A 16142-nucleotide genomic window follows, 5' to 3' on the forward strand; every position below is an offset into this window, starting at 1 on the left:
TTTCAAAACAAAAAATAAAAAAGGGCTGGGGGTATAGTTGGAGGTGAAATATCCCTGGGTTTAATTCACGGTAAAACACACACACACACACACACACACACACACACACACACACACACACAGGGCTGAGTAAATTTGTAGGCTTTATCACAGGGAACTGACACTTCTGTAGACCAAACAATAGGATATTGACAGCTCTTTATATGTATGGAGTAGAATTGTGATTTTGCATTGAGTTTTCTCTAGGGGACCAACTCACAGTCTACTGGGCAAGTCACAGACTCATTGGTCCCTCCCCCCACACTTTTTAGTGTTATTTTACTTTCTATTGATAAATAGTTACATGTATTTATGGGGGGACAAAGTGATGTTGTGACCCATGTGTACACTGTGGAACAATTGAATTGTAGTAATCAGCATTTCCTTCACCTCAGATGGGACAGGAGAGGTTGAGTTCACAAGCCAAAGCTACCGTTGATAGGAGGGGTCAGTTCTGCAATATCTGCACAGCAAGGTGGCTGTAGACAAGAAAGATGTGTTTGTGTTTAAAAACAGCTTGAAAGCTGGGTGTTGTGGCACGAGCTTGTAATCCCAGTATTTGGGAGGCTGAGACAGAGGGTCTCAGGTTTGCAACCAGCCTCAGCTATTTAGTGAGGCCCTCTGCAACTTCGTGAGACCCTGTTTCAAAATAAAAAATAGGGCTGGGGGTGTAACTCAGAGGAAGAATGCCCAGGTTCAATCCCCAACACTCCCACACACACAAAATAAGAGAAGAAAACTGGGCATGGTGCACACCTGTAATGCCAGGACTTGGGAGGCTGAGACAGGAGGATTGTAGATAATCTTTTAATTCCAACTACTCAAGAGGCTAAGGCAGGAGGATTGAAAGTTTAAGACCAGCCTAGGTAACTTAATGAGACCTTGTCTCAAAATAAAAAATAAAGAAGACTGGGTTGTAATAGAGTACTTTGGGTTTCAATCCCAGTACCACCAAATAAACAAGAAAGAAGCTTCAATGTTCTTGTGGTTTAAGGTCTCTTTTGCCCAAAGTGCTGGAAGAATAGACAGAAAAGCAAACTGGCAAGGGCAGGGAAAAGCTGGCCTCACACTGACCTGGGTGGATTCCAGCTAGGTGTGGCCTCCTGGGCCTCCGTGGGCCCCCAGTGAGCCAGCAAGGATGGCCTCAGTAGACAGTTGCCTCCTCTCAGCCAGGACCTTGGGACTGTGCGTGCTTCTCATCTTACAGGGAAAAGCCAGGAGTAACCTTTTCCAGGGGAAGTCTCTGGAAGACCTCAGGCAGTATAGTGGATTTGAGCAGAGCCCAGCCAGCATCCTGGGCCGCAGCTCAGCCTGGCAGAGAGGCCAGAGCCCGAGGCGGGAGCTCTGCCGGTCACCTGGCAGCTGCTCCTTCTTTGAACCAGCAGAAACTGCGTCCAGGAACCAGGCTGAGGGCCCAGGAAGCGTCCAAGCACATTCCATTTTGAAGGCTTCTGCAGGGCGGGGAGCTTGAGGCTGACCTAGATGCGAGTCTTGACTTCTCAGAGCAAGATTCTTAAAAAGTATGTCTTGGGCATCCCTGTTTGTTTCTAGTAACTGTGACTCTGTCACTGCCCTTTGAGAGGACATAGTGACAGGCAGTAACATTTATGGAATGCTTACTGTATACCTGGCACCTTCCCAAACATTATACATGTTGTCTCTGAGTCCTGGAAACCTCAATTAGGCAGAAGATGCTAATATAGCCTTATGTGCTGGAGAGGAACCTTAGCCTTAAAAGTTGAAGGGAGGGAAAGGGGGAAAACAGAAAGAGGAAAAATAAACCCATAAAATAATATCATAAAATAGCATGAAGTGCTCTTCTTTTAAAAGGAGCCTATGGAAATTTCCTGGACTCTCAGAGTCACTAGGGGGACAGGCCAGGTCTTTTAAGGTTGAAGCACCCCTCACTGACATTTAGTCGCCTTTGTTGAACACTCACTGTGCGTCGGTGTGTCTCCAGCACAGTAGCAGAACATTTTATCATCAAAGATTCATTCAGAGGAGAATGCAGACCAGAGAAGAACACACAGAGAAAGTTTCCCGAATCTATGGTTTTGTTTTCTGTGGTTTCAGGTACCCAGAGTCAACCACAGCACAAAAATACTAAATGGAAATTTTCAGAAATAAGTAATTGATAAGTTTTAAGTCTCATCCCACTCTGAGTAGAGGATGAGAACTTGTGCCCTCCCACACGTCTGAGTCATCCCCTTTCCTGCGTATCCACCCTGTATACACTACCCGCCCTGTGTCACCCAGGAGCCATCCACTCCTGAGCCCTACCATCCTGGCTGTGCAGTGGTTTAGTGGTCCTTATTTCACTCAACAATGGCCTCGGAGAACCTTTCACTGTAGCATATGTGTGGGGCTAATACTGGGGCTGGCTTCAGGCACTTAACATTTGTAAATTACTCCTAGTACATTCTACAACTTGGGTGCGTCTCAAAGTCACGCTGAGTGGACAAAGGCCCCTCATGCAGGAGACTCCATACTGGGCAATTCCTCTAGTAGGTTCTGGAACAGGAAGAACTCACCATGGTGTATTTCTGAGACTTTCAGTTAAAAGAGAGCTTGCCTCTTGGGGAGGGGCATGAAGGACAGTGTCCTAGGACAACGATAACATTCTGCACTTTGACAGCATTCTGGCGGCACGTTTATATGCATTTGTCACACTCAACACATGTACATTTCGGGTGTGTGTTTTATTACGTGTAAATTTTCTCTCGAAAGACTAAAACTACCGAACGCACACTGAACTCTAGTTAATAGTATGCACGTCGAAACACTTAAGGGAACATGTAGCGTCGTCAAGGTACCTTGAAATGTATCCAAAATGTAAGATTGATTTCTGAGTGGGGAGAGGAATAGATAGACGGACAGATGTGAGTTAAAGAAAATATAACGCAGTGTGGCTGGTAGCAGCCAGGTGGTGGGTGTGTTAGTATTCACTGTGAAGTTCTTAAAACTTGGCGGTGTGCTTGAACATTTCCATAGCATATCGTTGGGTTGCTGGTGTAAGAGGCCCCGGAGCTCAGGGCAGGGAGGGGACTTTTGCAAGAAGCAAGAACATCCTCCACACGTGTGTGTCTCGCTGGGTGTTGAAAGCTGAGACCCGCAGAAGGCTCACCTGTTCCTAGCCAGGCACCCGCTTCAGCTTCACCCAAGTTCATTTCTGCCAGGGGACGTGGGCTTTTGTTTCATAGCCCAGGGTTGGGAGTCACACCTGTGTGCAGGGATCCAGGGCTATAAAATGGGCCTCTGCCTTAGAACCCCACCTGCTGTGGCTTCCTGGAGGTGCATTTGAAGTGGTAGGAAACCAGAGTGGTTTCTACAAATAAATAACCCAAGAGTGAGAAGCCTCTCAGATCAAAGGAAGACTCCGACCCTAACTTGAACCCCAATCAAGCGAGCTCCTTCGCCTCCACTTGGGCCGGGAGGGGTGCAGAGGCCTATCTGCTGTGCAAACATTGCTTGTCTCTTTCTTCCTGGGTTTGTGTGAGCCTGAGAATGGACCCGGGAGGAGGAAGGCTGCATTCTCTGAACTGCTGCCAGCTCTGCCCCATGACATTCCAGCCCGGCTTCCAGACGCAGCAGGTGCCAGAACCTGAGGGCTCCCCCGGGCCACACGCCCGCTCAGGGCTCTCTCGTAAGCCCTCTGGGGCCCTGGTTCTTTGAGCCACTTGCTGTGGCCAAGGTTGGTCCTCTGGGGACAGTAATGCTGCTGGGGAGGGAGGGCTCTTGGAAAAAAAACTCATGGCTTAGACTTCTTTCCCAGGAAAGATTAGGTCAGAAGGTCCTGGAATAGACCAGGGTCCCTAGGAAGTTCAACTTTGCCAACTTCAGGGTCCACAGCAGCACGGAGACCATGTTTCTAACAACTTGGCAGGTAACATGGATGCTGCTGGTCCCTGGACCGTGCAGGGAATGCCACTTCCATGCCCATGATCCCTCCCCTCATGAGGCCTGTGTGCTGTAGGCAACCTCAGAAGGAAATGTATGACTGTAAACTAGCGGGGAAAGCAACCAGGATACTACCAGAGGCGTTGGAAAAGAAGGGATCAGAAAATGCATCTCTAAGAACAGGGGTTTAACCTGAGCCTGAGGTGGGGGAGGGGAAAGGTCCAGGTAGCAGGAGAGCATAAGACAAGGTCCTGGGGCAGGATGAGCTTAGCCCAGTGCAGGAGGTGACTGGAGGCCAAGGTGGCGGATGGGGAATTTTGTGAGATGGAGCTGCAGGTTGGACAGCTGGGCAGGCCAGGAGGGGCACCTGCATTCTCGGTGTAGCAGGAAGCCTCTGGAGAGTTTTACGTGGAACAGCACTATGAACCACACTGGCTGCTCTGCGAGGGGCAGGAGGGTGAGGCTGGGGAGCCGCCACTGAGTGCTCCTCTCCCACTGGAGTCTCAGGCCTCATGACTACAACGATCCGCGTTCTTTCTACTGGGAGCCACCTCTCCTAGGGATGTGCATGTCCCCAGGGGGATGTACTATGAGGGGGGAAAGGATGTGTCCCCCTCCCCAGTAAAGTAAGACGAGGCTTCACTTTTACAAGACTTTTTTTTATATTTTATATTTTTTTTATATTTTATATAAAAAATATTTTATATATATTTTTTTATATTGACATTTTACAAGAGCAGCAAGACTGTAAGGAGCTCGCTTTCCCCTCTTGGCGCTTTATTAGCCCGGCTTGTTTCCACAGTGGATGTCAAAAACACGACTCAAATTGGCTTATGCAAAAAAGGAACTTTACTGGCTCATGCAATTGAAAACTCCAAGGATAGCATTAGCTTCAGCCGCAGTTGGCTGTGGGTGCTCCAGTGTTCTCTCCTGCTTTGTGCAAGCTTCATTATTCTGGGACTTCTCTCTCTGTCTCTGTCTCTGTCTGTCTGTCTCTCTCTCTCTCTCCGCCCCCTCTCCCCCTCTCTCCATCTCTCCCTCTCTCTCTCTCTTCAGAGGCAAAGATGGCCCTGCAACTCCAGGCTTGGTAGCCACAGTGAGAGAGAGCTGGCTTTCCCAAAATTCTGGCCAATGCCCTGTCTTCATTTTTGGTCAGGTGACCATCACTCAACCAATCACTGCATCCGGAGAGCTGGCCTGAGCCACACGGGAAGGCCTACTGGAGGTCCTCGGGGAGGTCCCCTAATCCATCTGCGTTCTCCCTCCCTGTAGCTGTTTGCTCAAGGAAATGGCTCCTGATTTCCAAACAGAGGAGCAGCTCTCCCTCTCCGTCTCCACTGCTCCTCCACCATCACACACCCACCCATGCGGTGCATTTCTCCCCAGCCAACCCCAGCTGGTGGAGGACAGATCCCTCCCTGAGCCGTTTCCTACTGCCTAGAGCCCTGAACAGTCCACAGCAGCGCTGAAAGTACGCCCCACTCAGCAAAGATGTGGGAGACCTGTAGGCTGCACCCCACCTCTCCACCTCCCCAGCCTCCCTGTCCACGCCTGTGTATCTGTACAGAGCCCACTCAGAGTCCTGGCTCTGCCTGTTTGCCGGGCCTCTCAGGTTTTCAGAAGGTCCAAATCTCTTAACTTGATCCTGTGGTGCTTTTCTGAAATGCGCAACTATGAGCCTTCCTGCCCCCGGCCAGGAGCCCTCAGTGCAAAGAATGGGTTGGAAAAGACCCTCCAAATAGGCTCCATGCTGGCCTTGCACCTGGTGATGTGGAGAGGCATTTGGCATTAATCTTTGTCACCTTAGAAACAAGTGGGCATGCACAGGGCAGCTCAGGCCGGGGAGTGCTATGCTGGCTGCTGATGCCGGTATTTTCAGTTCAAAAATACAGCTGATGAGGTGTTTATGGCTACAATCACTTCCCGAGCCAGTACGGCGCACACCACCAGCCAGGAAGATGTGTAGCGCAGAGATTCCACCTGGGCAGCTCCGGGTTCTGACTCAGAGTTCCAGGAGAGGTTCGCCGCTCTCCGAGGTCTCTGAACTCTGTGCTTCAGCTGCTCCTGGCACCATCAGGCCCCTGGCCCCAGACAGGACATTTGCCAAGAAAGAAAAGCATTTTCCCAGGGTGCTAGGAAGAAAGGCTCTCTGGCCTTCTGGATTGCTGTCTGGGGAGGCCAGGGCTGGGATCGAGATCACCTCCTCTTCAAAGTCATCTTTCCAGGTGAAGCTTGCTTATTTATATACCCATCTGATGGACTGGGCTGCCAAGACAGGTGCTGAATGCACAGAAGGGAAGGACAGTTCAGAGAGGCTTCCCCAGCTGCCGTCGGCAAAGGCTTTGAAGCTGGGAGCCCCTTGGCTGGCTCAGTGGTGCGATAAGAAGTTTGGACTCGATGCCCTGCAGGATTAGACAGGAGTCACTCTAATATACTTGGGCGTGGGGCACGTCTGTGGCAGAGATTTCTGTGATTATGCAGAACTGCAGCCTTGCTCTTCTTTGTCTCTGCAGGTGACTCCCTAGAGGGAATTTCCCATATCAAAGGAGGTATATTTAGGGGGAAAGATAATTTAAGACCCCATGAATATATATAGGATAGGGTACCTGAGATGTGTGTTCACTGTCCAAGCTGTTGCTTGAAACAGGCAGGAATGCACAGACCCAGCTTCTCCCTACCCCTCCTCCCTCCCAAACAAGCATGCTGACGAGAAGATGGCACGTGTCCCATAATTCGGGCCAGAGGGTGATTCCCCTTTCAGATACTGTTTCAGGTTTCCATTTACTTTCTCCTGATGACTGTGAGCAACTCCATAGGCCTTAGTTGGCCTATCTAGAAACGAACGACGGTGATGCTGAGTCAGATCCTTCCTGCTCAAAACGTGGGAGCCCGTTAAAAATGCAGTCAGGCCCGACTGCAGACCCCCGAGGGAGAATCTGCTTTGAACAACTTCCCCAGGCGATTGATGGGCACAGAGCTGTGCATCAACTGTGGGAATAAGTGTGCGTTTCTATCAGATAAATCATAAGCTGTTTCATCTTCAGGAACCATAGGCATGTAGTTTCTGGAGAAGAGATCAGACTTTGGAACACCCCAGCCATAGGAGAAGCAGAGTAGGATGTTTTTAGGAGGGAGAAGCTCACTCAGAGAAGCCTGCCTCAGCCAAAACACAGCCTGAAAGATGCTCCGGCTAGCAGAGGCAGAGGGTCTTCTAAGTGTGTCTGTCTGAGGAGCAGGCTGGGGCTCCTGGTCCCTGAGAACCTTGTAACAGAGACCCACATACTGGCAAAGACAGCTCCTTTGCAAAAAGCTGGCAGGAGGGAGCTCAGGGCTGCTGGGGCTTCTCCGAGGCAGGCATTCTTCCTGTGTCTACCTGTGACCTTGAAGGGTGCCCAGGCTCTCTTCTCTTCTCCTTCCTGTCAAGAGAGGCAGCAGCAGCCTGGGCTTTCTACAGGGCTGGAAATGGGTGAGAGGCTGGGAAAGGGCCAGGTGGGGCTGCAGAGTGACCGAGGACTCTATGGTCATTTCTGGGAAGAAGATGGCAGATCTCCTGGGGTGAGTGGTTTTGAGTGGGTTACATACTTTATGCCTCTTTCTCCATTTGTAAACGAAGGATGATATGGCACCTGCTGGAAGACTACTGGGAGAGAGTGTTTTAGTCTGTGAACAGTGCAGAAAGCATAGACGGCCGCTTTTGAGGGCTGTGCCTGAGCCTGCTTCAATTGTTAGTATTATCATCGCAGGTGAGAGGCCCGTGAGCTTCAGGAAGAGAACTGATTATGTAAGGATGCTATTTTTTTTTTTTTTGGTCAGGTGTATTAGTCTGCTTGCTGTCGCTGTAACAAACACCTGTGATATGTCAACTTAAAGAGGAAAGGCTTATTTTGGCTCATGCTTTGGAAGTTGCAGCCAGTTGGCCCTGTGCATTTAGGCTGTGTGTGTGTGTGTGTGTGTGTGTGTGTGTGTGTGTGTGTGTGTGTAGGGGGAGCACTGAAGGTGGAACCCAGGGGCATCCTAGCTCCACGCTCTACCCCCAGCTCTATTTTATTTTTATTTTGAAACAGGGTCTAACTAGATTGAGAGTCTCACTACTTGCTGAGACTGTCCTTGAACCTGTGATCCTCCTATCTCAGCCTCCCAAGTACTAGGATTACAAGCTTGTGCCACCATGTCCAGCTGCTTTTGCATTTCTAGAGAAGCAGTGCATCATGGCAGGACTGGGATCCCATGGTCCCTCGGGGGGCTCGCTCGCAGTGACTTACTCTCCCAACAGGCCACATTCCCCAAGGTCCCAGCTGCTCCGGCAGCCAAGCTAGGGAGCAAGTCCCCACATTGTGGTTGGGGGACACATCTCCAACCACAGCACTGGGCTATCATAGAGTAGCACAGACAGGGAGAGTTAAACAGCAGACATTCTTCTCTCACAGTATTTGAAAGGCAGGATTCACATCTGATTCCTCACCGAACCTCCACAAGATGTAACCCAGAGACTAGGGCTGTATGAATGGACACTACTTTTTAGAGTTAGCCTATCCCACTTGACCTCACAACATAACTCCTGGATTGTGAGTACTGTTATTGTTTCTTTCTTTCTTTCTTTTTTTTTTTTTTGTGGGTTTGAAGATGGAACCCAGGGGCATTCGACCTCTGAGCTACACCCCCTGCCCTATTTTTCATTCTTTATTTTTTTGAAACCGGGTATCACTGAGTTGCAGAGGGCCTCGCTAAGTAGCTGAGGCTGTCCACGAACAACGATCCTCTGGTCTCAGCCTCCCGAATGCTGGGATTACAGGCGTGCGCCACCACGCCCGGCTGTACTGTTATTGTTTCTATTTTAACAATGAGAAGAGGAAGTCACAAAATTTGAGTAGTGACTTGCATAAGGTCACACAGCTGAGTTTGAACTCAGCTAGATTTTTGGAGCCCATGCCCCAGGCCCTTCTCCCCTGCCACCGAGCATCCTGAGTGGCGTGACGGCCTCCTGCTGACCACTAACCACAGGTCACACGGTGCCATATGATCTTCAGATGGAGCATCTGTTTTGATTCTCCTGACAGCCCTGGAATCCAAGGCACCTCATTCCACTTTTATTGACGTATGAAAGCACAGCCCCATGGCCACATGCTGTCCCAGAGTGACCTGCATGCAGGAGTAAGACCCTGGGACCTGTGCCCTGGCTGCCACGCTGCCCTTCAGCTCTGAGCTCAGCCTTGCCTAAGTTTTCCTGAAGTTTGAATTGCCTTCCTGCAGGTGTGGCAGCCCCTCTGCCATCTCGTCCCCCCCCCCCAAATAACCATGTGGTCATTTGGTCACTCTTTAGCACACTCACCTACTGCTCTGGGGACAGTCTAACCTGGCCCTTTCTTGCGCGTCTAGCCTACAGGAAGCCGGGGCTGCTGCAGCCTCCCCAACAGCACGAGAATCTCCCCTCGTGCCAAGAGGCTGTGGGCTGAGCTCTTGTGACTGCCATTGCTCAGACCTCTCTAGAGACCTTTCTGACTCTCTGTTCCTCTTTCTCTGGCTCTGCAGGTGACCATCCCTGGATGGCAGGGCCAGATGGCTGTGGCTACGTAAGGAAGTGCAGAGGGCCTGGGACCAGGGAGCCATGGCAACAGGGAGGAGGCAGGAGAGACGCAGCAAGACTGGCTTTCCTGCATCGCCTCGTCCCAGAGAGGCCCAGCGAGCATGAGGACCAGTCAGCAGCTGGACTTGGGCGTGCAGAGCTCCTGGGAAACTTGGCTTGTTATTCTGCAGACTCGTGGGACTGCCCAAGGTGCCGGCCAGCACAATGGGGTCTGTGCATTTTTTCACACTGAGGTTGCTGAAGGAGTTTGTCATACCCTTTAAGGAACTTGGGCCATTGTGATGAATCTCCTTCTCAGCAGCCCTGTGATCCTAGAGGGCAGTGGTTGGTCCATGTGCCACCTGAAGCCTCCTGAAGAGACTTCTAGCATTGCTCCAACATGTTCTTCCAAGGCCTTCAACAGCTGGGATTTGTTTGCAGACTACTGTACCAGCCACAGAGCCGACGCCAAAACTCACTGTCAAGAACCTTTAGTGGCCAATTGAGAAAGCCATTCTCCCTTGATGGACAGTTCCCGAGAAGGGTGGGACCCTTTCAGGATCATGTCAACAGAAAGTTCTGAGACACATGCCAGTGCTGGAAGCCACTCACAGGCAGGAAAGCAGGGTGACACCTTGCTTAGCAGCAGGGGGGTTTCTCTGCCTCGGTAGATAGCTTGGATGACTGGCCCTGGGATCTAGCAGGTCCTGCTAATGTTACAGAAGAGGGGTTTGAGCATTAGTCCCTCCATCCATCCAGGGAGTGGGTTTTGTTTTTTTTTTTGTCTTTGACATGACCTATGACATCATCAGTAGACACCAGGGGTTCAATATCGATGTTGCTGGACTTCTGGTTCTGTGAGGAGTTCAAGCCCTCCAGAGGAAGTGTGTTGATGAGTGTTACCAGGCAGGTCAGGCCAAGCGGGGTGCCCCACCCAGGTTCTCCACCAAGCGCAGGTTCCCCAGGGCCTTCCCTTCAGACTCCCCTGGGGGAGCTGGCCACGCGACACAGCTCTTTGGCAGCGGTTGGCAAGTTATCTGTGGTTTTTCCAGACTGATGAAGACCTGAGTGGAGGTCTGGCTTCCCCTGAGGACCACGCAAGGCTCCTGTCCCCGCATCCCCTCCTCTCTATTGCAGAGTGTGAAAGTGAGCCTTCCCCTATGGGGGCCGTGGGAAAGCACCGCTCCCAGACGCTGTGACGTGTGACCTGGTGATCTGGCTGAGGCCGAGAATGGGCTCTGTTGTTCTCCACAGGCCCAACCCGGGTCAGGCAGGGTGCCCGTAGAGAGGACACGGCCAGCATTGATTCTGGGAGCATGGCTCCCCTCCCCTGGGCTCCCTGTGCACCTGTGTGGGAGGGGCCGGGCAGAAGGCCCAGGTGGCCGCCCCAGGGGACAGCTCGCCTGCCCAGCACACTGGACTCACAGAGGTCTTCGCTCTGGCCTGGGAATTCAGGGTGATCAGATTTTCCCACCAGCTTGTTTGAAGGGAGGAGTTTGGGTGCAGAAGTTTTGGCCCTTTCTCTGCATGGGACAATAAGTCATGTTCTGAGGGAGACTGGGGAGACGGCCCAGGGAGAAGCCAGGTTGGCCATGCCCAAAGCCCAGCCTGAGCTCTCCGTGCACCACGTGGGACTGACTCGGGCACTGCCCAAGGGACATTGTGCTCTGAAAGGGAAGTCTCAGGTCTCTTTCTTTTTTTTAAAGCTCCTGTCTTGAAGTCAATCTAGATAGATTCCCATATTCACCTTTTATGTGAGTAAAAGGAGAAAAATAACAATGGCTTTTATAAAACAGAAGTTTAGCTAGGCATGGTGGCACATGCTTGTAATCCCAGTACCTGGGAGGCTGAGACAGGAGGGTCGCAGGTTCTCAGCCTCAGCTACTTAGTGAGACTCACCACAACTTAGTGAGTCCCTGTTTCAAAATAAAGAATAAAAAACAGAGCTGGGGGTGTAGCTCGGAGGCAGAATGCTCCTGGGTTCTATCCCCAGGTCCACAAAAAAAAAAGAAAGAAAGAAAAGAAAAGAAAGAAGAAAGAAAAGAAAGAGAAAGAAGCTTAACAAAGCAGAAGTTTGGCTCTCTCTCAACATGAAAGTAAACCCACCAGCTATACTGTTTCTGTTCTTCGCGTTGATGGGGCCCAGGTGTTTTCTCTCTGCTTTGTGTTCTCAGTACATGGCTCCCTCTACAGAGCCCAAAAGAGCTGCTGGATACCCAGCCATCATATCTCCTCCAACCAGCAGGAAAGAGGAAAGAGGGCAAGTCTTCTGGCCCCTCAGGGGGACCTGCTGGAATCTGCACATTATACAGAACCCCCGTTGTGCGGGCAGAACTCAATTCCAAGGCTACAACTATAAGCAAGGGAGACTGAGAAAAGTAATCTTCATCGTGGGTGGCCATGTGCCTAGAGAAAATCCAGGGGTTCTGTTACTGAAGGAGGGACATGGATTATTGGGTGACATTTACATATTTTTGTCCCTTCTTTCTCTTGGATAGGTAACTGAAGACAGTTTATAATACATAGGCACTTATATTTAGGCTTTCAGTATTACCCTCCAAAACCTGCTTTAGAAGCATACACTGCCTGTTTCAAAATAAAGAATAAAAAATAGGGCTGGGGGTGTAACTCGGAGGTAGAATGTCCCTGGGTTCTTTTCTCAGTACTACAAAAACAACAATAACAACAACAACAACAACAACAACAACAACAACATAATAATAATAATAATAATAATAATAATAAAACATAGGCTGGTGATGGAGGTGCCTCAGTTTATAGATTAGAGACCCAAGGTCCAGAGAAGTTACCTGAGTCAGATAGATCAGCAGGTTGATAGAATCTAATTCCCAGCCCATGTTCAATAGAAGTGTTTTTTTTGTTTTGTTTTGTTTTGTTTTTTTGTTTTTTAAGAAAAAGGCTCCATATGGGGAATGTAGCTTGAGGATCAAGGGTAAAGTTCTTTCTACACTCAGCTCCTGTAGGGCTCAGGACACACTAGGATTCTGCTTGGGGCTGGCTAGAGCGCTCCTGTCCTGCACTGCCATCCCCAGCCTCTGTGTGTGTGTGTGTGTGTGTGTGTGTGTGCGCGCGCGCGCGCCCTGGGCACGGATCCACATGGATGGAGCTTCGTGTCTGACCCCCATGGATCTCTTGCAGAGTGCTCTTGCCAGGATGGGAGCTGCCCGCAGGTGGGATTGCGTCAAGGCCCTGCTGGCCATCAGCTGGCTGGTCTTGGCCCACTTCCCGGTGGCCACACTCACAGGTGAGCCAGAAGCAGCTGGTCTTCCACATTTCGGGGTGGGAGGCCTGGCCCTCCTGCTAGAGGGCAGGGGAAGGGGTCACTGGGGTGCTGTCAGGGAGGTTGGACTCTCTGTCTTTGCTATAATCTTGGATCTGGCCCTTTTTTTTTTTGGACTTCAGTTTCATTATCCACAAAATAGTGGGCTGGTCTGGAACCAGGGATTGCAGACCAGGGTCTGTGGGAACCAGGCACCTGATGCAGAGGGAGGGAGTTGGTGGGTGGGGGAGGTGTGGTCCCCCAGGAGTGGAAACTCTAAGCATAGATTCCTATTGGCTTGCTGCCCTCGTGAATGCTTCCACTACCCCCTCATTTTTCTTTAATGCCCCCTCATTGCATCCAAGGCTACTATAGCCCCCTGACTCATTCCTGCTTCCTGCACCCAGGGGAAAGTATTACAGACTTTGGGAATCTCAATTCTGCCAATTGCCACCATGGGGGAACTGGTCGCCTCCTGGAGGATATTCTGATTTATAAGGGAAGCCAGAAATCTGGATTTTTCCATAAAGGCTCCCCAGGTTTTAAATATTAACAACGAATTCAAATTTTTAAAATGACTCTGGGGCCAGGGGGGGAAAAAAAAAAAAAGAGTGTGCGTGTCAAAGATGGAGCCTTCCCCGCTGTCTGCGCCTCCTGACCTCATGATGAGCCTTCCTGCTGCGTGTCACGAGACGCGGGGTGGGTGCCTGAGCGCTTCTCAGTGGGAGTGCTCTGAGCCAGGCCTAGACGCTCTTCTATCTCAGTATCGTCAACATTTTTCTCCAAGCGATTTCAAATTAATATCCAGGAGGACAGGGGCAGGTTTGCCTGGGGTACCGGAAACAGCGATTGAGTAACCCAAATGGGAAGCAGAAGATGAGAGTTAACGTGGCAATTTTAAAATTTCCAGCAGGGGATGAGTAGTATTAAAATCACCGCTGGCTGCTTTTTGTTTTCCTCTTTTCTTTGCAATTCTATTGTTTATCGAGTGACGGGCTTTTCTACAATAAGAGTGAAGGACTTTCCATTGGATTGCATTTTGCTCTTCTCGGTGCAAGGATTAGTCTGTAACTATATCTAGTGACACTCCCTCATTGAGTTTTCTTGAGGAGTCTTCCTGCCCCATGGGAGACATAGCAAGCAATCGACATTTTGACTCAGTAGCATATGCTTTACTTCTCCCCTGAGCCATTTCTCCAGGCAGAGAACGGGGCACAGTGTGGGCTTCTGGGGTCCCTTATCGGGTGCTGTTGAGAGTAGATAGAGGGGTGACTCCTTTCTACCTTTTTTTTTTTTTTTGAGGGTGGTGGTGCTGGGTATGGAACCTAGGAGCCTTCTACCTCTGGGCTACTCCTCCAGACCTATTTTTTTTATTTTTTATTGGAAACAGGATCTCACTAGATTGCTGAGAGCCTCACTGAGGTGCTAAGGCTGACTTTGAACCCGCAATCCTCTTGTTTCAGCCTTCCAAGAACTGGGATTATAAGCGTGCGCCACCATCCCGGGCTTTCTAGCTCTTCTTGAGATATCAAACTATGGGAGGCTCTCTGACTCTAGAGATAACCGAAGAAAAAAAATCAAGTAACATTTAGAAGCAGTAACGATGGTGAAACCAAAACTCCCACTCACCCCGTCCGCACACCAGTCTGCGCTGGGGATGTGACTGGTGGCACTCATGCTAATTTTGAGGCTTCTCTTCCATCCCTGCTCAGGGCCCTTGCTGGGGCACTGGCCTCTGTTCCTTCTAGCTCTTTCCCACAACTTTGCCATCTGACACACTGCCCTCCCTGGCAAGGGCTCATAGGCATGCTGCCTGCTTGGCAATCTCCTTTGCCTTCTTCAAGCCCTTCAAGCCACAGACAAGGGTGCTGGGGCTTCTCTGAGCCCAGCCATTCTCTCCTGGCTTTGCTCACCGGTCTTCCCTCCCTTTTCTCTTTGAGGAGCCTCTTTCTGTACACTGGTGGATAGAGCCTTGTTGGCTCTGTGGAAACACAGGCTCCTCCCAGTGCCTCTGTGGAGGTCAAGGAGATACACCACTGCTGCATGGCCACAGAGACAGGACATTCAGGCTCACAGTCTGTTGGAAAAAGCAGGGCTGAATATGCAGAACATTTTAGAGCTGCCGCAGGGGCTGCCCTTCTAGGCGGTGGTCCACAGGGCCTTCAGAGCTGTTCGCTTCCCCAAAGCGCAGCTCAGGTGGGCCACTGGCTTGGTAATTTCTTGTCTTACCAGAGCCTGCATCTCCTAGAGCAGCTCCAGACATCACTCCAGGCCCTGTAAGGGTCCTATCTGGTGACAAAAGTCCCTGTACTCAGGGAAGCCTATGATATCTCTGCCAGACATGAACAGAAAGCTTTATAGTCCCTCCCTGTTTAAAGGCCATTCACCAGTTAGGGGCCACTTTTGTTAAAGGCAGTGTTGCTTGGTAACATGGTTGAATATAGGACCATCCTTCTCAGGTTTCCAAGAGAACAGAACTAGAAAATTAGCCAAAGGTCAAATTCTCATGCAAAAGAGGGAAGAGTGTCATTAACTCTTCAAATACTGCTTTCTGGAGAACAGAATGTCTTGGAATCCAAGCAACCTGGATAAATTGTTGTATAACTTTAAATCTTGGAAGTCCTGGGTATTCTTCTGATCTACCTTTTGTCTTGTAAAGGGGGAAATCGAGCCTAGAAAAGGGAGATTATTTGTTTCCAGGCACATGATGAACCCATAGAAGATGTGGAACTGGATCCCCAGAGACCAGGGCATCTCTGATCTCTAAGGTCTTGGGTTTAGTTCTAGTCAAGAGGAGACAGGGGCATGAAGGTGCTCAACACCCCACCTGCCCCATGGTCTGCCTCAGTCCCGTGTAGTGATGCCAATGGCTGGGAGCAGTGACGTCTCTCTTGTTGGCAGAGTCAGAAGAGTGCCCTGATCAGAACCCTGAGCTGCAGCCCTGGAACCCCGGCCATGACCAAGACCATCGTGTGCACATTGGCCAGGGCAGGAAGCTGCTGCTCACCTCCTCAGCCACCGTCTACTCCATCGACATTTCAGAGGGAGGTAAGCCAATCCCCCACCACCTGCCAGAGCCATTAGGCGCACACAGGTTCCGATGACATTATGCACAGAACCAATGCCATGTGCTCTGGGTCCCTGTTGGAGCCTCTGGGTTTTTGAGATAGTCATCAACTCGGAGCACTTAGGAATGGCTTATCAAAGGTCCAAGTCTTTTAAGAGGGATATTTGTAAGGGAAGCTCCCTACTGTACTCTGAGCTGTCCAGCTCTCTTACCTTGAGCTGCTTGGTTGTTGAATGCAGTGCATGTAGCCATGGCAGTAAGCCACATGGGCATCATTTGATTACTGCAAAGCCAAG

The 16142-nt window shown here is 50.4% G+C and overlaps 1 protein-coding gene across 1 annotated transcript in view; it reads left to right on the plus strand.

Annotated features, from left to right (window-relative positions):
* Nucleotides 1-10334: 10334 nt before the first annotated feature.
* The window catches only part of CEMIP (cell migration inducing hyaluronidase 1), a gene marked incomplete at both ends in the record, with an annotated part of 53489 nt that continues 47681 nt past the window's right edge, over nucleotides 10335-16142 (plus strand). Inside the window, 7 exon segments of the mRNA XM_080691670.1 lie at nucleotides 10335-10409; nucleotides 10552-10645; nucleotides 10724-10755; nucleotides 10757-10850; nucleotides 11674-11759; nucleotides 12659-12764; nucleotides 15681-15827. Of these exon segments, the coding sequence (XP_080547796.1) occupies nucleotides 10335-10409; nucleotides 10552-10645; nucleotides 10724-10755; nucleotides 10757-10850; nucleotides 11674-11759; nucleotides 12659-12764; nucleotides 15681-15827 (634 nt within the window).

This window comes from Muscardinus avellanarius (genome assembly GCF_963383645.1).
Source record: "Muscardinus avellanarius genome assembly, chromosome: 3".
NCBI lineage: Eukaryota > Metazoa > Chordata > Mammalia > Rodentia > Gliridae > Muscardinus > Muscardinus avellanarius.